The sequence below is a fragment of the Belonocnema kinseyi genome, chromosome 1 (genome assembly GCF_010883055.1).
Source record: "Belonocnema kinseyi isolate 2016_QV_RU_SX_M_011 chromosome 1, B_treatae_v1, whole genome shotgun sequence".
Lineage (NCBI taxonomy): Eukaryota > Metazoa > Arthropoda > Insecta > Hymenoptera > Cynipidae > Belonocnema > Belonocnema kinseyi.
In genome coordinates, this window is record NC_046657.1 from 177,665,562 (window position 1) to 177,689,621 (window position 24,060).

The window sequence follows — 24,060 nt, forward strand, 5'->3', positions numbered from 1 at the left end:
CCCCCCCCCCCCCCCGTACTTTGTCAACGTGCACGTATTTTATGAAAATATATAAGTTATTAGTCTTCAAAATGACCGGGAGCTCGAAACAATTCTATTGACGTCATTTGAGTACTCCCTAAAATTTCAGATTCTTTTCTTTTCGTATGTTAACAGTGCGAAAGTCGCTGACTGGCTAACAGCTGTTGGTGCATTTTGCAACAATTTATCGTCAAACTGGTCGGAAATTCGAGTGAAAAAATGTCATTTTAGTACTCTTCAAACCAACGGGGAATGATTGTTTAGATGCTAAAAACTAACAAGTTTGACTGGCAGTTTTTCAGTGGTGCCAAACTTGACTGACAGGCTGTCTAACATGTAAAAAATTCGAGTGAGAAAACGTCATTTTAGTACTCTTCAACCACACGTGGAACGATTGTTTAAATGCTAAAAACTGACTAGAAGTTTGACTGGCAGCTCCTGAGTGGTGCCAAAGTTGACTGGCAGGCTATCAAACATGCCAAAAATTCAAGTCAAGAAACGTGATTTTAATACTCTTGAAATCCATTGTTGCGAGCTGTGAATTTACGTAACAAGTGAGATTTTCGTAGTTTCCTTTTTTATATACATATTCGTTTTATAAAAGTATCCTATAGATGAAAATTTTAGTTAATGAAAAGGACAATTCGATTGCTGATTAAAATGTCAGTCAACTTTGGCACTACTCAGGAACTGCCAATCAAATTCTTTGTTAGTTGTTTGCAGCAAAACAATCATCCTCAATGGGTTTGAAGAGTACTAAAATTACGTTTTTTCACTCGAATCTTTGACATGTTTGACAGTCTCCCAGTTAACTTTGGCACCACTCAGGAGCTGCCAGTCAAACTTATTGTTAGTTTTTAGCATCCAAACAATCATTCCCCGTGGGTTTCAAGAGTACTAAAATGACGTTTTTCACTCGAATTTTGTACATGTTTGACAGTCTGCCAGTTAACTTTGGCACCACTCAGGAGCTGCCAGTCAAATTTATTGTTAGTTTTTAGCATCAAAACAATCATTCGCCGTGGGTTTCAAGAGTACTAAAATTATGTTTTTCACTCCAATTTTTTACATGTTTGACAATCTGCCAGTTAACTTTGGCACCACTTAGGAACTGCCAGTCAAACTTATTGTTAGGTTTTAGCATCCAATCATTCCCCGTGGGTTTGATGAGTACTAAAATGACGTTTTTTTACTCGAATTTTTGACGAGTTTACGATAAATTGTTGCAAAATACACCAACAGCTGTTAGTCGGTCAGCGAATTTCGAACTGTTGACTATGAAAACAAAAGAATCTGAAATTTTAGTGAGTACTGAAATGGCGTCCATAGAATTGTCGCGAGCTCCCGGACTATAAGAAGTCCAAAAGGAGCGATGAATTGGCCGAAAAAATTCAAATTAGCTTAGGAACGTGAGCTTAAACATGATTTGACTTTCAAAGAAAAAGTCGTGAAGAAAATGGAAATAAAAATTAAAAATAAAAATTATATTGTGCGCTGGCACAATGTAAAAGTTGGAGTATACCTAGAGTATAACTTGTCTCATTTCAGTATATTTTCCACAGATTTAGGGAAATGTGTGTCCACATGGATTCTAGCTCGATCCCCCCGGCCCCCCTCGTGGACAAGCGTGGAATTTTGCCATACCACCTCCTCCCTACAGTGTCCACGTGGTATATGGATGGCCCCAAAACAAAAGCTACTTTTCCTATAAAAAAGTAATTCATGACAAATTTGTAGATCTCTTTTAGATGGACAATTTTTGTCGATCTATCTCTTTCCGTATTTTGCTTCGTTTTAACTTTTTAAAATTTTTGTCTAAAATTTTATCAAAAAGCAACAATGACTATGACGTCGGATAGACAGACATTGAGGTAAAAACTTTTTTTTCTGACTCAGAAGGTCACAAAACGTGGACACTTGATAAAATTTGCGAAAGTCATTTTTCGAATAAAATTAATACCTCAGTATGGATGTGAATGTAAAAAGAGGATTTTTGACGTTTTTATATTTTCATATATCGACAATCAAATTTGTTATTTTTAACATTGTAGGTGTCAGTATAGTAAGGGTGGTTTTTAGGGGTCTTACCAAACATTCTCACTGACTCCATCATTCGTAGGACAAAAGAGGCGGATTTTTGATGTTTTTATATTTTCAAATATCGACAATCAAACTAGTCATTGTTAACATTTCAAGTGTCGATTTAGTAATAATGGTTTTTATGAATAATGAGTGATGTGTAAGGGTAGGTAACTGTTTAAAAACCTTTATATTCGACAATTCTTGCCTACAGAAAATTATTTTTTGCTCTTCTAATTTCTATTTTAGAAAATAAATCTTCATTGAAAATACAGCCAATTCGCTCAAAGTTCAACTGCGCAGTTAAAAATTATTTGTAATACTTGAAGAATCATCACTTTTTCGCTTTTTTCGGATGAAAATTAAGTCTTGAAGCGCAAATTGACCTATTCTATTTTGTGTGCAAAATTGATTATTTTAGTTTAAAATTGAACTATTGGGATGAAAATTAATTTTTTTGTTTGTAAATAATATTTTTGGTTTAAAATTAAACTCATTTGGTAGAAAGTTGAAATGTTTGTTCAGAAGTGAAGGGTATATTATTTAAAAATGAAAGTATTCGATAAAAAATTAATGATTTTTTTTTAATCGTGGACGTTCTTCATTATTTCACGTCAGTACAAATATACTGGTAACCTGGAATAAAATGTAAAAAAAATTATTGTAGAAATAAATAAAAAAAAGTTTCAAGAATTATTTATTTAAAAAAATATAAAGTACATTTTCTACACTGAAATTTACCTACCCGTAAATCAATTTAAAAAATTACAGAAATAGCTATATTTCTTTATGCCATTCGCTTATGACAATCACATTTTTCATAATATGTCAATTTACTGCTCTGAAATATCACTGGAAAACCAATAGAAATAAATTCCCAACAAAAAATTCACTATATACATGCATGCCTTCTTCAATACAGAGGATTATAGCAGCGTAGAGTGTCGCTGCGAGTTCCGAAGCAGGCGAGAAACGCGCCTTTCCTGCAATATTCAATTCAAGCATTGCGTCGTTTAGTCCTGAGACTTTCGCGTTGCGCATTGCAAGGCTTTGAGGTTCACTCTGTTTCCCTTTTCTTCGCGCAAGCAGAGTCGAGCACCACAGCTGGCCACAAATTTCTCAACCATTCCGATAGGAGACTCACCGAGATCATTTCTCTTCTCCCCATAACGAAACTCATGACAGCAAGTTAAGTCACTCTACTCGAGCAATACGGAGAGAAGACGCGGACCTGACATCTTCTCCTCTTGGCTAAAGAAGAGAAAAGGGCGAGCAACGCTTCGCTCCTAGTCCCTGTTATTTACAAGCAGACCCGCGAAGGATAAATTAAGTGACATGAATGGGCCATGGGGTTTAGCACAAATCAACTAATCGTTGATGTAGCGCTGCGAGAGACTATATAATGTATTTCCACACGGTCGTCTTCTATTATTTTAATCTTCTTAAACCTCATCAACTTAAAAAAAAACGAAAAGAAACATGAATAACTAGTTGCTGTGGTTTCGTTTGCGAATAACTTCAATTTCAAATAAGAAGTAATAAATAAAAACAGCTTTTTACCTGCTCAGCCCTGATAAAGATAAATAAAATTAGATGGAATCGTTTTTAACGAATATTTGATTCCTGCTGTTGAGTACACACGAACTGCAAATTTTCTGTGTCTGTCATACAAAGAGTATTATTACTGTTTCAAACTGATTACTCAAGTACGTATTTCACTGTTATATGTCAAATATGTTTGTTATGATGATGCGAAAAATTGATTTTTCAAAATATTTCTTTAATATATATTACCTTGCGTTTAATACATTTTTCTTTCTTTAAGTAACAACCATCATTCAGTATTTACAAAATACGTATTGATGGCGCAAATAAGCAATAAATTACCATTTAATCGAATGCGCAGTATTCATCTTTTCTATTTGGTGGTACTTAGTATGAAAAAGTGCGTTTGCCTTTTCGGAGTGATCGCCTCCAAGCCAAGTTTTGTACAAATCAATAAGGACTAAATTTTCTTCAGGATTGCTTTGAGGTAATTTACTGTAGACTTCTTCCATCTTCATAACTAATTCCCGCAGATGGGATTTGTCCTGTGGTCTAATTTGCGCTCCGCCATTTAAGCAACCTGCAAGAAATTTTGTTATTATGTGATATTAGTGACATGTAGCGAGTCATATGGAGTTAATTTTGATGAAACTAGTTTTTATTTTCCTTTTTTAAGAGCGTTGAAACTGGGACCCAAACTGCAAATTTAATTCTCATTTTACTCCATAAATACGAGAATTACATTGTTCTTTAGATGATGAGGGCCTATTCCTGATTCGAATCAAATCTGTATTTAGAGTACAAAATCGACTAATTTCAATAGGTTTTGTGTAAAACGTTTTTTTTTTTTAATTCTAACCGGAGCATCCAAAGAAAACTTTTTACTTCAAAACTATTTAAATTTGTCAATTTTTCACTTCGAAACAGGAATAGGCCCTCTATCTAAGAAATTTGTATTTCTAGTATTTATGGAGTAAAATAATGGAACTCAATTTTGAGTTTGGGTCCTGGTTTTAACGCCCTTAACTAATAACTTATTGCTGATACGATACATGAAAGTTATAGATCAAATAACGTAACTAAACGTTTACCTTTACAATCGAAAATAAATAATAATATATAATAAACAGTCGTATGTGCGTAAGCGATAGTCTAACGTAGTGTAGAAACCGCTGTTCTCTCGTCACTAACCCCACCTCGGCGCTCTCTTGCATAGCACTGCTTTGGACTTTTACTTACGCACGGTACGTCTGTTTATACCGACCTCCTGGTTGGTCCGGCTGACATATTTTATAACTCAAAAACTCAAACTTCAACTGATTATTGGAAAATAAATGTTCGTTTTATTTTTATACGCCTATATAGGTCGCACACTTGAGCCTGGGCCACCCTGTACATATGACTAGTTGCGAAGAAAGGGGTTTAGTGCCTAACATACAATTGTCGAGAAAAACAAGTTTGAAATTTGACAACATTGATCCGTCGTTATACGCTTATTTAGCCCAAATTTAATTATATCAATATTCTATCTTGTATCCTCGGAATTTTATTTCCGTGGTGGAGTACCAAATGGGAGGGAGTGAAGTGAGCAAAAGCTTTTATAACACAGTTTAACCGGTTCGTTGTCATCAAATTGAAAATGGCTCACCCAAAATACCGAACGCAAAATTTTAAAAATAAGGAATACTTAGGCTTTCTTGATAAGAGAAGATTTTATCGTGAACTGAATCTGCAATGGAGCCTACTAACATCGCAGACTCGGACGCTTCAGAGGTATAGAAAAGGGCCAGCCAAGATTCTATTTCTAAAGGTGTCACGTATATGTTGCTTTAAAAACCAGACGCTAATAATCGATCTGCAGTTCGACCGAAAACTTATCTGCCAACAATTTATAAGTGGTATAAAATGATAAAAGAGAAAGGGAATACCAAAGTATTTAGAAAAGGAATGGGGAGAGAGAAGATAGGCCAGAATAGCCAGATTTAGATTGGGAAACTAGGTAAGGGAAGATATGTATGGGGAAAAGAAAGTACAGAATCTATGAATGGGAAGAGGAAACAGGAACATGTATGGATAGGATATAGGAGAGGAATGGAAGATAAAGGAAGCTGGCAAGAGAATGTGGTAAAGATTCTAGGAGAGGAGGGATTGGGGGAAGAATGGATGAAGAAGTTGGATGGGGCTAGAGAATCGAATAAGAAAGAATGAAAGAATGTATGCTAAAAAATGGCAAACTGAAGGTAAAAGAGAAGTGAAAAAAAGAAAAGAAACGCAAGTTGCTCACATTAGAAGCGTCAATATTGGTAAGTAATTGTTATGTTGTACAATAAGTAGATTAAGATGCGGTTCCGTCCTCGTTCTCTCTTTCGCTTTCGATCGTTTGTTCACTCGTTTGCTACAACGTCCCAAATTGCGTTATCGTAAGAAATAGGATTTAGATATAAGATTTTCTGTAAATTGTTGTCAATAATTGTAAATAGTAAGCATAAGATTTTATAAAAGTATGTAGATGGGAGAATTGTAAGGAATTAAAGACTTTTAAACCCTTAGGGGACACATTATGGATAAAGAAGAAGTAAAATATATTCAAAAATACTTATTCATAGGGTAATGAAAATAACCGAAGAAAAAATGTGGGAGATCCTAAGTGGATTTATACCAGGAACATCATGTACGGATTAAATATTTAGCTTTGGACAGATCACAGAAAAAAATTTGAGGGTAAGAAAAGGTTTTTTCTGCATTTGTTGACCTAGAAAAAGCATTTAATACGGTAGCTAGAAGTAAACTTTAGGCAGCCGTGGAAGAATATGCAGTCAATAATAACAATATATGCAGGTAGTAAAGCGAGTGTAAGAGTTATTGGGAAACTGTGTGACTGTGTCGATTTTCTGCAAGGTGTTAAACAAGCATGCGTTATGTCCTCATGACTATTTATTATATTCATGGATACATGTCGAAAAATCGCCCTCTTCGACGAAGAAGGTGTAGACCTCGAGACAGTGAAAGAAAAGGTGAGAAAACAATGTCTTAAATGACGAGACAATAGAACAAGTTGATAAGTACGTATATATATATCTTGGTAGCCTTGATTAACATGATATTCCTGTGCATTTTATGCGGCACAAAACTTATAGACAAAATGAGTAATGAGATAATCCTCAAAGAATAAAAACACAAGAGCTTGCTTGAGAAAATACATGGACGTACAGGAAGCTACAAAGGTATGCCAGGATAGAAAAGTGTGGCGAAAAGTAGTTTATAAAAAGAGTGTCAGTGGAGTGAATGACGCCTGAAATAAAAGTCTTTGGATGCAAATGGGCCCGAGTGAGAAGCCTCACATGATAACTTTGCGAGGCTCTTCACTTGGGATGATCGCTGAAGAGATTGATCGCCAACCTGGGTCGGAGCAGTGTTGCGCAAAGAAAGTGTTATTCAAATGTATAACATGGGGTTTTTAGATTAATCTAAAAGTCGACACCCATCTTCCCCATATTACTCCCTTCCTCACCTTTTAAGCTATTACTTAACTCTATCGAAGCATGAAATGAACATTCTAAAAGAAGCAACCACCCTCGAGAAAAACCATTATAAATGGTGAGGCGTGTCTGCACAAACGAAAATCATGACACACAACGAGATGTATAACTTTTTATTTTGTTATTAAACAAAAAACAAAGAAGAAATATGATTCAGGTTAGAACAATTATTTTAAGCCAATAAAACGCATTTCCAAAATTAGGGACTTAACCCCTTATGCCCCAGAACTATCTTGTGTCGGTAAAAAGATAGAATTAAAGCGCTTTTCTTGAAATAGTAAACTCACCACTATTTCTCGACTTAACATTAACATTCTAATTTCACTGTCGGTTCAAGTACCTCTTAACAATGAATATTGTCACGAAAAATCTTAAATTTCTCAGCATAAGATCATGTTTTGCAGCATTCTGTCAACCCCACCACCACGTAAGACCCTGAATATTTGGTACATTTTCTTTCGTTTAGTCTAAAATAACACCCTGAAAATGTATATGGAAACAGTCGTACATTCGAAAGAAAAAAATTTCAAGTGCGATTAACCAACTGCGGTAGTAGAACAGTAATTTCACTAATAAGAAATATGGCGCTGAAGTTCAACTGAGACAAATATAATTAATCCAAGATGAATATAAGTCAGAAGCGTCGTACACGCGTGACCAGTAACATATCATCGGACCGTGATACACTATTTTGATAAGACCTAGTTTGTTTTCAGTAGACGGGCTCTTTTTTGGAATTAGATTTTTGATGGAATTTGCTTCTTTGTGAAATTTGCTTCTTTTTCGATATTAGAAGATAACTATTAACATCTGTGTTTAATAAAAACAAGGAGTAAGAAGCTGGACAGACCGAAAATTTCTACAGCAACAAAATATTCCTCTCAATTGTAAATACTAAGAATAACTAAAAGCAAGGAGTATTTTACCAACTATAATACACTACAAGCCAAGGATCGACAACAAAAGAGAAACTTGCCTCATCGTAAGAATAGCGCTAAATGGTATGTTTTGAATGAAAAAAAAATTTGTCACTGAATTAAAGTCATACAAAATGAACTTCCAATATCTATAAAGCAAATAAATGATGAAATAAAAGAAAGTTAATAAAAATCAATTAAGAAGTTTTATACGCGAATCTGCATTCAGTATACAGTGAACTTTTGAACTCATACTTTTAATTTATACAAGGTGGGCACGCTGGGGCTTACATACATGGCGAACTTGATGCTACCCGAATTGCACAACAGCAGGGAAGAAGCCATTGTACAAGGGTATTTTCATATTTCGCGCCTTCAAGGTTGTATTCGGATCGGTCATTCGGTCAAGTCCGTGCATCTTCGGATCAAGTTTATCAGTTTCCATGGTTGCGTTCGAAACTTCAAATGGATACTAGTGTCAAAACAGTATAAGTTATGTTACATAGTAATAACAAGTAATAAAAGTGTTTAATTGATAATGAAGTGAGACATGTGAATTGAGAAGTAAACCTTAATTTTTTTCTGTGCCAATAACATTATGGAATGTCTGCTGAGTGACGAATAGTATAAAATAGTAATAATATTCTACGCTTCCAGTGGGCGAAGAGTGAATTTGTTTAACGCTTATTTGGGGGAAAAAAGGTATGTTATAAATATGTAGGATATTTATTAAATAAAGTAAATAAAATATTACATGCGTAAACTTTAAATTGACATTACCTATATTTACTTACAGCGATTAGGACAAACACGTGAATCTAAACATAACCTCGAAATAATGACAAATCGGCCCGGCATGTTTATTATACTTTAGATCTGACAGTTTTTGACTATTTTAGTAAATACTGTTTACCTTATGAAAATGTCTCAAACTGCTATTCATTAGAAGCCAATTACTTTCCAATTTGGTTAGATGTATACCTTTTGTATTGTTTTTCATTAATGCTGGGTAATTTATTGCGAATCTTGTAACATTTTAAATATTGAATCATTTTTAAATGGAATAAAACAAATTTAAATTTGAAATTTGAAACGTCTTCCCAAATTATGCCTTTGTAAATTATAAAAGGGGTTTTGATATGGAATTCCTTGAATAAATCAAATAAATCGCGCTTAAAAATAAATAAAAGACTCAAAAGTCGCATTTTTACTCCAATGGCCACTTGGTCGTAATAAATAAAACGTGTGATGTAAAATACTTTCGCGTTTTACAAAAAGAAACCGCACGCCCCTTAAATAAATTGTGCTTTCTGAATAGATTTAGTAATAATATAGCAAATTTCACTCAACAGCAGCCTCATTTTTGTAGAAATAAAGCAAATTTATTAAGCACTAAAGACTTTCGATCCCAATATTGAATATGTTTAAATTGAGTATGTGGGAAACGGGGTAAAAATTATGAGAAAAAAGCGTAACGTATTTTTCTAAAGGGCCCTATTGAGCAGGCCTGTCCAGATAGGAGAAATAGACCCAATAGACGCATGCTCGAGTTCAACAATCACTAAACTCTTCTCAGGTCCAAAGAGTCTTGAAGGTTGGTCGCTCTCGTGAAGTTGAATGAGTAAGATGTCGGTGGTGGTATGAAAATGCCATCAAGGCAAATGAGCAATTTTGACGAAATTTTCCCTATCTGAACAGGCCTGCTTTAGAGAATAAAGCATCTAGACACATCGAATTTCGGTATACTTAGATAGTAAAATATATTTGTATACATCAAGTTGGAGAAATATCAAGAAACTGCAAAAACTTGCATACATTTTTCTCTTATTTTTCTTATTTATATAAAAAATGACATACCAAGCTTTTACAGTTTTTAAACTTTGTATTTCACGCTACATGAATATGAAAATTTTTACAAAATTCGTCTTTTCAGTCTCACTTTTAATGATTATGAGATGCTTATGTAATGCTGAAAATAAGCTTAACGAAAACAGGGAGATTATTTGTCTTTAGAACTTCCTAAAAATATAATATACTGACTAATAGACATTTCAAATCTGCAGGAAGTTTTTCGGACAGGAGATATTTTTTTAAACATTTTAACGTACATAAAAGCATTCCTGCACCAGTAAAAACAAGCTACAGTAAACTTTCACCTAGTCCGCAACCGTAAAACGTATACGCTCACGAATGTCCCCTTCTGGAGGGGCGACAACCTCTACCAGGAGTCGTCAGGATACTTGTGTCCAGCAACGTTCATTGGCTGCCTGGGCATTGTATCGATAGGTATCGATACTCCCACTGCAAGCCACTTTTCCAATAGTGCATGTGCCGAAAAGCGCGGGTCTATTTTGAATCAATAAAGATATACTGATTTTTGATTTCCTTAAAATAGTAAAATTTGCCAACTAAAAATTAATAATATATAATAGAATCAAAAATCGACTGAAATATTTCGCGGCATATTGAGTATTCCAGCATAACGTGACGGTCATGGACGTATAGGTGGAAATGTCAGGAAGGTTAGTACAGTTCTTCACATGTACATAGGTATAATATTTTTGACATAAGAGCACATAGGAGTCCAGAGAACTTTTTTCGATAAAATATTCTTAAAGTAAAAGTAAGCAAGTTATAAAAGTCTGAAGGTTCAAGTGCCAGGAAGGTTACATGCTCTTTGGTACATGGCACTGCAACTGCACACGACTTTTTGGAGAATCTTCTAAATGTAAAGGTAGGTTATAAAGGCCTGAATAGTAATATATCTCAAGTATAGAATATATTTTCTCAGCCATGCTCCATTCTTTTGTCAATTGACGGCATTTCAGTGTCACGAAATAAAATATGCAAAATTTGAGGTTAGTGTATCAGATCGAGTACTCTCACCTCAAATTTCGGACAGTTTATTGTATTTCGGGATACTGAAAGCTCGTCAATCGACAAAATAATGGAACATGACTGATAAAATGCATTCTACACAGGAGAAATATTGCTATTCTGACATTTATGAGTTACTTTTACTTTTCGAATATTTTCTCGAAAATGTTGACTGTATTCCCATGACGAAATATTAAAATACTCAATTCAAACTTCCCGCTCTTCGGGCCTATTTTTTTAATTGGTCAACTACTCTCGCGGGCGTCACCGTAGAGCCCCTACAGGGACCGTGGTGGGAGGTGAAGGAACTGTACACGCGGAAATAAGTGCATATAGGGGCAGCAGAACTAGCTGCGCGCGGACATACACAAGCGCAGACGTAAGTGAAAGTTTACTGTAGTTTCTTGCTTTTATGATTGACATACATTTTACTAGAACTTACCAGAAGGACATGCCATGACTTCTACATAGTGATAAGAACACTTCCCTCTTTTCAATTTTTGCATCAAATTCTGGATGTTCCTAAACCCATTGGCAACCGCAAATCTTAATACCATTTTTCCATTCTTTTCTAAAACTGCTTCTTGAAAATCGGGATTTCTGAGACTTTTCAATTCTAATTTGGCATTGGGCTCTTGGAACAGGTTTTTGGCTGCATAGCGAAAAATGTAATCAGCATAACCACCTGAACCAGAACCTTGATGAGACCAAATATTACATTCCAGCTGATTGTAGTTTCCAAAAGGTTTCTGAATTTCATTTCGTGTAACGTTTTGTAAAGAAATTCCTTCTTGATTTAACATTTGCTCGATCTCGACTAAAACAAAAGAACGGGAATTCTTCTTTTAACATGTATAAAAATTATAATTATGCAATATAAAAAACATTGATTTATTGCCACTCAATATGATGGAAAAATACACAAAGCTAAATTCTAATTTTTTTATTGGTTTTACTAGCAGGCAGTTGATGAAAAAAGAATGGGCATGGAAAGTCCAGAAATCTGTGCGAATTTCTAGTTCGGATGTTGAGACACAAAAATCACATCAACCTTAAATTTTATGAAGAAAACAAAACGTTGTATAAATGTTCAGGGGTCTCGAAGCCTCCATTCAACGTAGGTCTAAATGCTGGTGCCCAGTGTATGAGACTATATTTAATATGTACAGTATATGAGTCTATCCGCATTTTTGACAATATTGAGTTACTATTATATTCTGATAAAATAGACTATTCTGCATCGTTTTCTAAAACATTAAGAAATTCTATGAGATAATAAGGGAGAAACAAGGAAAATATATAAACGAGTTTTTTTAGTTAATTTCCGTGCATCATAGGTATATGTGCATTCTGAAGCAAGGTAAACAAGATAAGAAAAATAAACAAGTTTCAAATTTCTTTAAATATTCAACATGAAAGAAGGAAATTTAAAAATGTAGCACAGGAAATTTTCGCACATATGATTTGATGTAAGAATCACAGTTGAAATGTAATTATATCAACAAAAATTGTACTGTCTTGTCAATAAATGAGAAATATCGTTTAATAACGCAATGTTGGCAATAATGAATGTTGTGGATGTTGTGTCGTCTCCACCCATGTGACTTTTGCTGGTTATATTCACGATTTATTAACTCGGTAAACTGAATGGGCTAAACGAAATAATTTTATTTATTTAATCATTTATGAACACATAATGTTTTAGTGTAATAAGACTGGAATAATTGAGGCACTGGGTGCAGAAAGAAGATGTAGAATTATTTTTCTGGAGTCGGGAAGCCCCTGAGCACTTGAGAATACAGTTTCGAATTAAATTTTTTAAGTAGATACTCGCATTGAAAATTGGGCTTAGAATCTTAAAAATACTTTTAATTCTAGTATTTACCGAGTAAGAAAAAGCGTTTGAATTTTGAGGTTAGAACTTGAGTCAAACCGCCTTACATTTTAAGACACAGCGAGAAACTGCTTAATTTTTTATAATTTTTGCACAAAGTTAAATTTTTAAATTCTAATCTGAACATGCGAAAATATGACTTTACGAACAAAAATGTTTAAATTAGATAGTTTTTCGCTTTGTAGACAGACGTATGTTTAAAAAAGCATTTGGGCTTAGCATCTTAAAAATACTGACATCCAGTACTTAAGAAATAAATTAAGGGGATTAACTTTTGAAGTCAAAGCTTGAATTCAATACTCTTAGTTAAAAAAAATAATATAAAAAAAAGGATTTTAAACAAATCAGTTCAATTTTCAGTCTAAGAAATTAAGTTTCAACTAAAATTATGTATCTTATACTTCGACCAGAAAGCAGAATCCTTAACAAAGTTCAACTTTTAACCATGTAGTTGAGTTTTCTACAAAGAAGTTGAATTGACAACGAAAAATGTAATAATTGAAATTTCAACCGAAATTGATTTTAAGTTTGTATAGAAAATGTCAGCGTTTAAAAAATATATATCTTTAAAGGAAACGATCAAAAATTGAAAAAAAACGAACTCCTTAATACTTCGTTGGTTTTTCAGAACAACCAAATACGGCATAAATAAACATAGTGGATACAAAAATTAAATTTTAGGGTCTCAATATGGCCGACTGGTCAGTTAATGGCAAAGGGGTACAGGCGGAGGGTGCTGTGACGTCACGTGCTTTATAAATCATTTTGCAGGCTGAAATTATTAGGTTTTGGAATTTTATTTTCAACGAGCTTTCAGAAAGATACCTAATTTTTTCAACCTGTTCCCATGACTTTCTTAATCACTGTCATTGATGAAACTATTTATGCAGAATGAAATTATCTTTTTAATGAAGTTAGTCTTGGTTGGTATAGTAGAACTTTTCAAGTATCTCCACTATAGTGGCAACTGCGAATAATTTACTTCGATCATTTACAAGGAAACTTATAAATTCAAGCTAAACTTGTGTTTCCGAAAAAAGAGAGCTTACTTGACGTGATGACACAGTCGACATCCCTCGTTTCTTTCAGCTCGTTATAAAAGTCTGGCCTGGATGCCTCGAGTTTTTTGTCGTAGCATGGCATCAAAGTTATGTGATACACTCTTTCTGGTGAAAGATTTCTGGTTTGCGCATAGTGATATTTAACCAATGATCCCATTATTTGCTGTGGAGATTTCGTTACGCTGACGTACGGCAATACGAAGTTTCCGTGTGTTTTTTCGGCATAACAAACCCAACCTAAAAGAAAACTGAACTTAGACATTATATTTAGGACAGTTTGCAGTAAACAGTAATACATAAATCAAATTTTGTTGGGAGAAGTACCTGGACAAGAAGAAGATAACATCGGTAATTGATTCTGATCATCTTCTTGAAAAGATCTATATCTTTCAACGAACTCTTTAGCAGATTCTATAAGTGCCAAATCGTCTGCCACCGTCATATCTAAAACCATGTCTGCTCCCAGTCGAGTAAAATAGCCAGCAATTCTTTGAGCAGTTTCTTCTGGTTGTAATCCATAACGTTCCGCTAGCGAAAGAATTGGTTGAATTGATAAACTGACTACGATATGCTTTACAAGATTGTTGTCTCCTAGCTGCAATACATTGTCAGATTATCTTATCTCAAGCATTCATATATAAAGACAGATAATTCTTAATAATCTTAACTTAAAGTGATTAAAAATCATTCTAGAATTTTTAGTTATTGCAACTCTAAATAATGAGGAAACTACAATTACACATTTTCGTAGAACTATTGGACATTTCTGAACTTCAAGAAATAACTCTACTGACTCTACACCTATCGGATGTTCCCGTTCTTCAAATAACTTTCGTAGTGTTCACTTGAAATATTTTCTTAATTTGCAGTACACAAGGAAAATCGCAGTATAACTTGTTTGTAGTAGAACATATTTAAGTTCGGCCCGAGGCCGTAGCGAATCATATCTAACTCATACGGAGACTCGAACTGTAATCCTACCAGTGCTGAGGCTTAAGCGGGATTAAAACGACTCGGGTTTTCACCACATACATAAGAAGTCATCGAGGATGAATGGTTTAATGTAATATTTGGACCACATTATCTAAAGGCAATTTTAATCACGGGAGCAAAGCTATTTTATGCAAAAATGTTCTTTTTTTCTATTTTGTAATGGAAAACTAAGCGTTCTTTTCGTTCCCCCAAAACATCAAAAATCATCCTCTCCTGCGCTTTATCATCAAATCTGATTCGTTGAGAAAAGCAAAACTATTTAAAAAATTTAATGTAAAAATTTGACTGGATCGACTTGATTCGCTACTTAACTCTGAACAGACATTTAAGTTTTTTTGTTTTTCGGTCTAGAATTGCTAGTTATTTATGAATTAGGTACTTAGAATTAAAGAACCATTGAATATCGATATTTCACAACAAATTAATATAATGTGGAGGATACAGTAATATAATATCCTATTTTTTTCGGTTGGGAAATTATTTTTTTCCGTTAAGCCGATTTTAAAATTATCGACCGGAAAAATCGTTGGTTGATTATTGTTCCAGTGAAAACCAGATGCCGCATTTTGTACTACGAGTAACGAATTTGAACACAAAGTCTAGTCATTATTTCAGATTGTAATCATCATGATGCCGTCGCTGTTCATGCTTTCATCGGAATAATGACTGATTTTGTGAAAAGTTTTTCTAAAAGGGTTCACAAGATTTATTATTTCTCGGATGGGGCTCCTGAACAACTTAAAAACTCCAAAAACTTTGTAAATCTATATTATCATGCAAGTGATTTTGGCATACCAGACAGATGGTTGTTTATATGTTTAAAAATTTTCAAATTCGAATGAACATAGAATATGTAAAATATTTAAATGCCCACGAAAATGAAATAAATTATTTGTTTATTTACTATTAAAAACATTAAATTTGAATCCTATCAAACGTAGAATCCTAGTTATTAGTTTTAAGTATGATATACCGAGACATCATTTACTTGCATGTATTTCGTTATATAAACAAAATTTCTAAATCGACCAATTTTTCACAAAGTTATGACAATTTAAAAAAAAAAACATTTTTTGAAAAAATCATAAATTTTTTTGAGATGGGTAAAAAAAATTTGAAAATTTTTTGAAAAATGTTTTTATTCGGGTAGAACATAATTACAAAGTTTCATGTCCTTATAATGTGTTCTTGAATCCCAACGATGTTACATCTTAGAACAAGCTGCACATATTTTGTGCGGCATTCATTTTTCGTACGTTATTTTAAAACCAAAACATTCCTGATAAATTTTCTCAATTTTCGCAGAAATTATTCTTTGATCTGTTAGGGGCTGGTACTTGCTACATATGTAGTAAAAAGCACTAGTGTCTTTGTTGCAATTAACAAATTTTTTTTAATATTTTGGTAGTAAATACTTCTAAAAATATAATTTTAAAAGTTATGCAAGCCATGGAAGTCAGGATTGGCCCGCAAGCAAAAATGTACGCTGAGAAGGCCAACAACTTGACATGAGCTGAACTGCAAGATTCCGAAGCATCCAAAGAACACAGAACAGCCCTTAGGAACGCGAGGATACATCAGAACGATTATTATGAAGAGGAAGGAATCGTGTATGGAGCACTGAATGAGTAAGATTATTTTTGTTTCAATATTTCACGAAGAAAACTTTAACTCGATTTTCTCGAAACTACATTTTTTGACACCTTCGACAAATTTATTGGGAAACTAATGAACCGATTGACTTGAAATTTTAATAGCTCATTCTTCAAATCAGTCTCTATCGTGTGAACTACGATCATAAATAAATATTGTTACTTTACAAAGTTATGAACAATTTAACTTAAAAAATGAGGTCGAAAAATTCAAAAGTCCGCCATTGTATTTATTTTCAACAAAAATTCTGATTTTAGTTCACTCGATAGCCAAAACTATACAGATTATAAATCTTTTTTCTTGTTTATTTCAGGTCCACCGTTCCCGACATATTTGAGCGAAAGCTGGAAAGGAGGATATTTTTGAGGCCACGATTTTTGTAAACAATTACAATAAAAACAAAGACATTTTTTTCCATTAGTTCGACCTCTATACTTCACACTGTGAAAAATTTGGAAGGAACACATTATTTTTACTATGGAATCAAATTCTTTGAAAAATAAAAAAAAATACAAGACACGAATGACCAGAATCTCTCCTGAAGAAAAAACCGGCGCGTGATGGATCCTAGTCCGACCGAAGGTGAGTCTACCGTCCTAGGGGTGATAACTCTCATATCTCCCTAGGCCTAAGCATGAGAGCTTTTCGACTTTGACGAGGACTATGTCAAATGGTCGTCGGACACACTAAGGCTTCATCCTCACGCCCATCTGCAAGGCAGCGCGCCTTCGCTGGCTTCGTTATCTCAACAAATCTGAGAACGAATCAATCTACCCGTCCACTTTCGGAGCAGTTGTCAGAGCCACTGTATCTGTCAAGACCGCATGATTTTGTGCTCCAGACTGATAGCCATGCTCAAAGAATGACTAACAAGTTCTATGTACCGGCCGCTGAATACAAACAATTTATGTCGAGAACAGTTTTTAGTGTTTAAAATTTTTTTAGGTTATGAATGGAATGCGACCTCGCTGAATCAAATGCCCTTTAAATTTGGACTCAGCAGCCCTGAAAACATATAAACGCTTTGCTTTCTGGGTGTTTCCATGAATGCTGGAACAGCGGATTCGGATGCAGCGACCCCAAAAACGTATAGAAATGTTTATCTCGTCTGGTGGATAAGACTTTTTTCTTGTGCCTGTGTTATTAATTGTGTAATGTCATATTTGAACTATAAAATGTAAATGGCTAAATACAACGACTCAAAAGGGGGGTTTTCGACAAAGGGTCTGGATATTGTTTTTTTTTTTTCTAATTAATTAAAAATATCATGCATTTTATGCGCCTGGGAAGGAGCAATTCGCCATCGTCAGTGTACCAATGGTGTACGGAATAACGGAGTGACATATTACTCAATGAAACAGTGGGAGGTCCCGAAGTGTTATTTTTTAGACGATACTGTAAACAGCGTAAAGCCAGGATCGAGTCCAGGATTTAGATTGAGTGCATGTCAGGCCTGACTCAACCTTCCTATTGTTCGAGAATTAGAGTCGGTTGAGAAAAATTTAAGTTACTAAAATATTAAGGAATTTAATTTTAATATGCTGTATTAGGTTCATTACATTAAGGCAAGACGTTTAAAAAAGATATTAGAAAATCCGTTAATCCGTTCGATTTCTGTGGGGTGTTCGTAATTTTGTTTACACTTTAAGATTATCTTTATTACTGACAATATTGGCCGATTTTTTCCACCTTTTTTTTATTGTTTTAAAATAAATTATATCAAGAAACTGATGTTTGCGCTACGTTTTGCTTAAGTGTAGAAATTGAAAGGGGCCTTCAGCGCGTAATAAGGATAGGTTATCAATTGGAGGTGATCATTATCGACGGGTGATTTAATTTGGTCTGTATCGAAAGAGAAAAACAAATGCAAAGAAATCAGAAATATCCCCCGTAGGCGTGTGTGCTAACAACTAGATCATAGTGCCAGTTTTTATTACGTAGCTATTATACAGTGGATACCAAAGATTTTAATTTGTTAAATAGAATAGAATGCTTTTAAATTTTAAATGAGTGACATGAAGTAAACTTTAATTTATTCTTTGTCTCTTAAAATACTTTTTTTTATCTTCCATCATGTTTAGATCTGACAGTTCATGTTTCGTCTTCAATTACTTTGCCAATGAGGACGTATAAAGTTATTAAATTTTTCTAATTAATTTTCAGCTTCGTATATCAGTATAAAGTTACATATATAGCCGCAAACCCTAACAAATTCCTGAGATATTAAGCCTGAAACGAATTCCATAGTCTCAAAAACGATCAGCCGTGGCATTTTTCAAATCTGAACTTCGAGAAGCTACTTTTCGGGGGAAAACTTAAAGTTGGTTAGTTCCATCGCGTACATGTTGAATTTTTTCTTTAAACACAAAATATACGCATTTCTATTTCGTTTTGTAGAATGTACATAATGCCAATAGATTATATACTGAGGTCAAAATATTACCCCCTCCCACGAAATAATCAGCATTTAGTACTGGACCGATGGCGCCGGCCGTCAGGAATCAGATAGAAAGAAAATTGATAAAGTCGACCTGTCCTTTTATATGGACGGCGATTGGTTCTACTCATCTTCCATCGTCTTTAGTTAGCAAAGGATACGGGTCGAACGACTAATAACCACCTTTAGCAAAGGACAGGTCAACTCACGAATTTTGTTCTCCTTCAACTCCCTATCGGACAGTGGCAGCTGTGCAGTACTATACATCGATGCTGGAAATCAAAAATGGTCCAATCTATGAAATTGAATATACCTTTTTATCTGTTTTTTATCATATATAATTTTTTTATTTTAGTACCTCTTGATAATTTTTATTTTCTTGAAATATTCGTAGTACTTCTTCTTGACTTTGCTGAGTCACAAGGACACTTTCAGCAGAGGTAATGCAGCCACTACAGGCCAAGCAATCAGCAAGAGTAATTTCTACTTTTTGCAGTTGTTTAGGATCACCTTTCTGTCGAGAAACATGTAAATATTAAGAACTGTATAGGTTGTTAAACAGGAAGATATTTTTAACATGATAAAATATTATTTGATTAAGCGGGCTATTTATTATGAAAGAATTTAAATATGGCAGGAATCAGCTGTAACATTTAGTCTTGGTAAATTAAGTGTATTTCAGTACATTGTCATTGCATTTCGCTGTGGAACTACAATCTCATTGGGACTATTACAGATAACTAGCAAAATAGTGCGCTTATTACACATTTTATATTTTGATTGTCCAATTATCAAATTAAAATATATGCTTTAATTTATAGTACTTCTTCTTCTTTATTCACAATATGTACCCTAAGGGTTCACATGACCTTCGTTTCTTATATAATCATCTACAAACTTTATACTATTTTATCCATAATAATAACTACTTAGAGATCTTTTCGCTTCTAATAAAGGCGACTTCAGTTTCCTTTTCCCTTCATTTTCATTTCTCTTCTATCTCATTCTCATTTTACCATCTCTCCACTTTTATTCTTTCTTAGTGGCCCCTTTAGCCCTCTCCAACTCCGTCATCCACTTCTCACCCATTCCATCCTCCCCTAGTATGTTTACCACGTTTTATTGTAAGCCTCCCTTATATTTCGTTCCCCTTTAAAATCCATTCCATACATGCCCCTATGTTTCCTCCTCCCATTCACATATTCTGTAATCTCTGTTCTCTTCCTTTTCTCAATACGTTCCCTTCCTTACCTTATTTTATCATTGCTATTTTCCCCCTAGAAATTAACATAATAATGTTATGATGACAATATTTCACATTGCGCGCTCGTATTCTGCCTTTTGTTACGTGATTGGATTCTAACTGAACCCGGGCCTCCAAGCCGGTGCCGGCCCGTTCGGAGACTGTTACACAAATTGCGGGCCCGCAACCTGTTGTACGTATTAGGTTTCTTTGTTTTCCAATTGTATTCATAGTGTGCGAGAAAAGCGCCGTATAGTCTACGTGTGATCACCATCGTGCAAGGGATCACTCCATCGTGAACGGAGAATTTATAGATGAACGAAATTTTGGTGAGTACATTTATTATTATAACCTCACTCTATGTTTCTGCCCATTTTTTTCTTATCTCTTTTTACATTATTCTAATTATAGAGGGTATTAGATTTGTGTAAAATTTGCCCCCCCCCCCCTTTCTTGCTAAATATCGACGTATTGAGGCACCATGAATCCGATAAACAGGTTTTTAAGTGAATGAGTGCCTGTGTTAGTGCGTTCGTTCGTGGGTCTTTATATTTTTGGAAGTTAGCACGAAAACGTTCAAAAGAATTGGCAGATTGAATTGGCCTTTCATATACTCTTTTATTGTCTTAAATAGCAATTTTCCTGCACAGTGCCGGCAGGCTCTGCAAATAGATCAGCAGGCCATGTCGGCAATCCTTGAGACAGATTCGGGTGCACATGTAGCTCATTACGCCATCAGGCCCTGTCAGCATGGCATACTGGTATCCTGCCGTTAGCATAACTGCAGAGGGCAAGCACGATGGTACGACTTATACTAACGGCAGAATGCCAGCATGCCGTGTCGGCAGAGCCTCACAGCGTAATGAGCAATATATGCACCCGCATCTGTCTCAAGGTCTACAGACATGACCTGCCTATCTATCAGCAGAGCCTGCCGGCACTGTGCAGTCAGTGTCCAGGGAAATTGCTTAAGACACTAAAGGTGTGTGGTATGCAAAACTGAAAATTGAAACAGAAAAGCAACAATATTATGGTATAATAATTCTTTTTTCTCATGAAAATATATGATGGAATCAAAGATTTTAAGTATTAAAGTTGAGAGTTTCGGAGTGCCAAGATCTGCTCAAGGTTACTTCGAGGGTTACGTAAAAACTGTCTAAAAAGACTTGAATATAAAAAAGGTAAGAGTAAAAAAATGTCACCCACAAAACAAAAACAAACTTTTTTCTTCCATAATGTACTTCCTAAAGATCATCCTTGAGCGAAACATTGATAAAATGCCTTTTTCTTAAGCTTTTTCATCTCAATAAAGTGAAATACTATTGACTAAATAGAGGAAAAAACGAACCCTTAATCCAATTAATTATGTAGCTGAAGCTTCGTTTCAAAAACAAAATTTTCTTTATAATGGTTCCATGGCGTCTTATTTCATTAAGAAATAATACAAAATTGTGAGCAACAAGATATATTTTACTCAATTTTTGCCTACAAAGTAATATTTCAAGAAAAATTATATTTTCGTATGGCATGTTATGAAACATTTATTAAATTCATTATATTTACTACTTTCCTTTGTTCTGTAACACTCAAAAGTTGAAAATACATTGATTATAATAAAATGTACGATTTTCTTCCTTATTTCGCATACTACTTTCATCGAGCAGAAATCACATGATTTAAGATTTTAAGATTCATTGCCAAAAAAGTAGACAAAAAAAGTATCAAAAAGTAAAAGTAGATTTTTAGTTTTTATTACGAGATGTTGTAGGCTCAAGAAGCTTCGATCATGGTTCCTTAAAGCAACAAAACCCGATGTAACCGGAACGTGTACGTCATTCACTCCTGCTCCTTATATCCTAGACTTCATACAACACTGTTCCTTAGATTCCAGTCTCTATCCGAGGATGTCTTGTAAGGGTGGTTCATTTAAGTTCCGTGGAACTGCAGTTAAAACATATTAAATAAAACATATTATATCTTATTTTTTACAGCTCTGGTGAAACAGAGAACTATACACGGGTCATCATCGTGGTTCAAGTTTCATTTAAGTCCTCTAGCATGAAACGGCAGGAACAATTCCACTTCACTGAGTATGGACCAGAAAAAATTTTCTGTACTATCGTGAGATTAGAATCGCTGTATGAATTTAATCACAAACAGTGTTAACCCGCAGTTGCATCTTACTTTATTAGAAGTACTCACATTTGCCTGAGTAGAGCCGGCGTTTCGACAGTCCATTTTGAAGGCAAGCATTCGACCCTACCCATACATAAATATAATATGGAAACATCATCAGAATTTATAATTGAAATAACCCAAAACTACACAATGCGGTAAGTTTGATCATATAATTTAAGCCTGTAATATATTGGAACAACATGCACACCTTTAAGAAACCATGTGAGTTTGAAATTCAATATATAAAATTATCTGCTACAGTCCAGATATGTAATAGTATAATAATCCGGATAATGTACTGAAATACGCTGAATTTAAAAGGAAAATGCCTACTGATTCCCACTTCACTTAAAAATATTATAATAGTACATTTTATGCAAATGCATTCTTACTTTTAATTATATGAAACTGACCTCGTTTATCTCTACGTAAGCATCTTCTTGAATTTTTATTTTTGATCCTGTATTGGTATTAGCTTTCTGAACTTGAACTGGTTTTATACACTCCTAAAAATAGAATTATAATATATAATATTTGTATAATTATGTCGATAATCTAGCCCTAAAAAGACCAAAAATTGGGCCCACTCAATTTGGCCAAGTAAAATAGCGAAAATAAGGTAAAAAGGAACTAATAAGGAAATGGGCGCAGTTTGAAACAAAGTGAAATTTGTTTTTGACTTTCATTTTAGAAAGTGCAATATTTATTTTTTTCAAACGATGCTTTTACAGTAGATAATTTTACAAATTACTCACATAGTAAACAAACTAAAAATTTCATCACCTTCCCGTTGCGTCAGTAAATATTTTATACATAATAAGACTTCATTTTGCGGAAGTTTGAGCCAATCGGAGAACTTAGGTTTTTTAGATCGGGGTCACTTGGAAATAACGCCCCATATGAAGATCAGGTTTCGAAGGGGAAACTTATTTTTCAAAATCGTTTTAAAGTAGGTCTTTTTGTACCCGGCCTATTTGCTGGTTCTAGGATAAGCAATTTTTAAAGTATTTAAGCTTTAAAATATTCTTTTCATGTTTTTCTAAGCAAGTTAAAAAAACTCATTGTTCTATTCACTGAGCACATACAGAACGACCTTAAAAGACCATTTCAAGGTACAAATTCTATTTTCCGATTATTTTAGACTTCACTTGTCATTTTTTGACCACACGTCAACTTAAACTTTTGTATTCTACTTAAGTAGAGTGCAAAAGGTGACGGTGTATGAGACCATTGAAATGGACAAAAAGGCATTTAAAAAATCACAAATTTTAATTTTTTTCATTCCAAAACCATTTCGTTTTTGTATGAATGGTTTTATGAGCATACAACTATTTTTGTTCATATTATTTTGCATCCACAAGAAAGTACAGGCATTAACGGAATTTCCCACTTATTATTTTTAATTCAGTTGAGCAAAATGGCAAGTTTAGTAGTTACTACCATTTAATACTGTTTTGTGTTCAATGCCTTTTGCGGAGGAAATATTAAATCGAGTTATATGAATATATGATTTTCGTAATACCATTACCAGGTGTATACATATGAAACCGGTATTTTTTCAAGAAAAAAACACATTTATTTCAAGAGAATGATAACAAATATTTTATTCAAAGTATGCGCCCT

The 24,060-nt window shown here is 34.2% G+C and overlaps 1 protein-coding gene across 3 annotated transcripts in view; it reads right to left on the reverse strand.

Annotated features, from left to right (window-relative positions):
* Nucleotides 1-3,164: 3,164 nt before the first annotated feature.
* The window catches only part of LOC117175778 (probable cytosolic Fe-S cluster assembly factor GL21135), a 32,926-nt gene continuing 12,030 nt past the window's right edge, over nucleotides 3,165-24,060 (reverse strand). Inside the window, exons 2-8 of one of the 3 annotated variants that reach the window (XR_004467522.1) lie at nucleotides 22,851-22,943; nucleotides 19,375-19,530; nucleotides 14,258-14,528; nucleotides 13,922-14,170; nucleotides 11,421-11,795; nucleotides 3,661-4,225; nucleotides 3,165-3,556 (exon numbers count right to left, since the gene is read on the reverse strand). Coding sequence is in view for 2 of the 3 variants with exons in the window: in XM_033365524.1 (XP_033221415.1) it covers nucleotides 3,984-4,225; nucleotides 11,421-11,795; nucleotides 13,922-14,170; nucleotides 14,258-14,528; nucleotides 19,375-19,530; nucleotides 22,851-22,943 (1,386 nt within the window). In the remaining variant the exon portion in view is untranslated. Of the gene's footprint in view, nucleotides 4,226-11,420; nucleotides 11,796-13,921; nucleotides 14,171-14,257; nucleotides 14,529-19,374; nucleotides 19,531-22,850; nucleotides 22,944-24,060 lie in introns of those variants that run through there. The other 2 variants (XM_033365524.1, XM_033365533.1) reach the window with 2 other exon arrangements.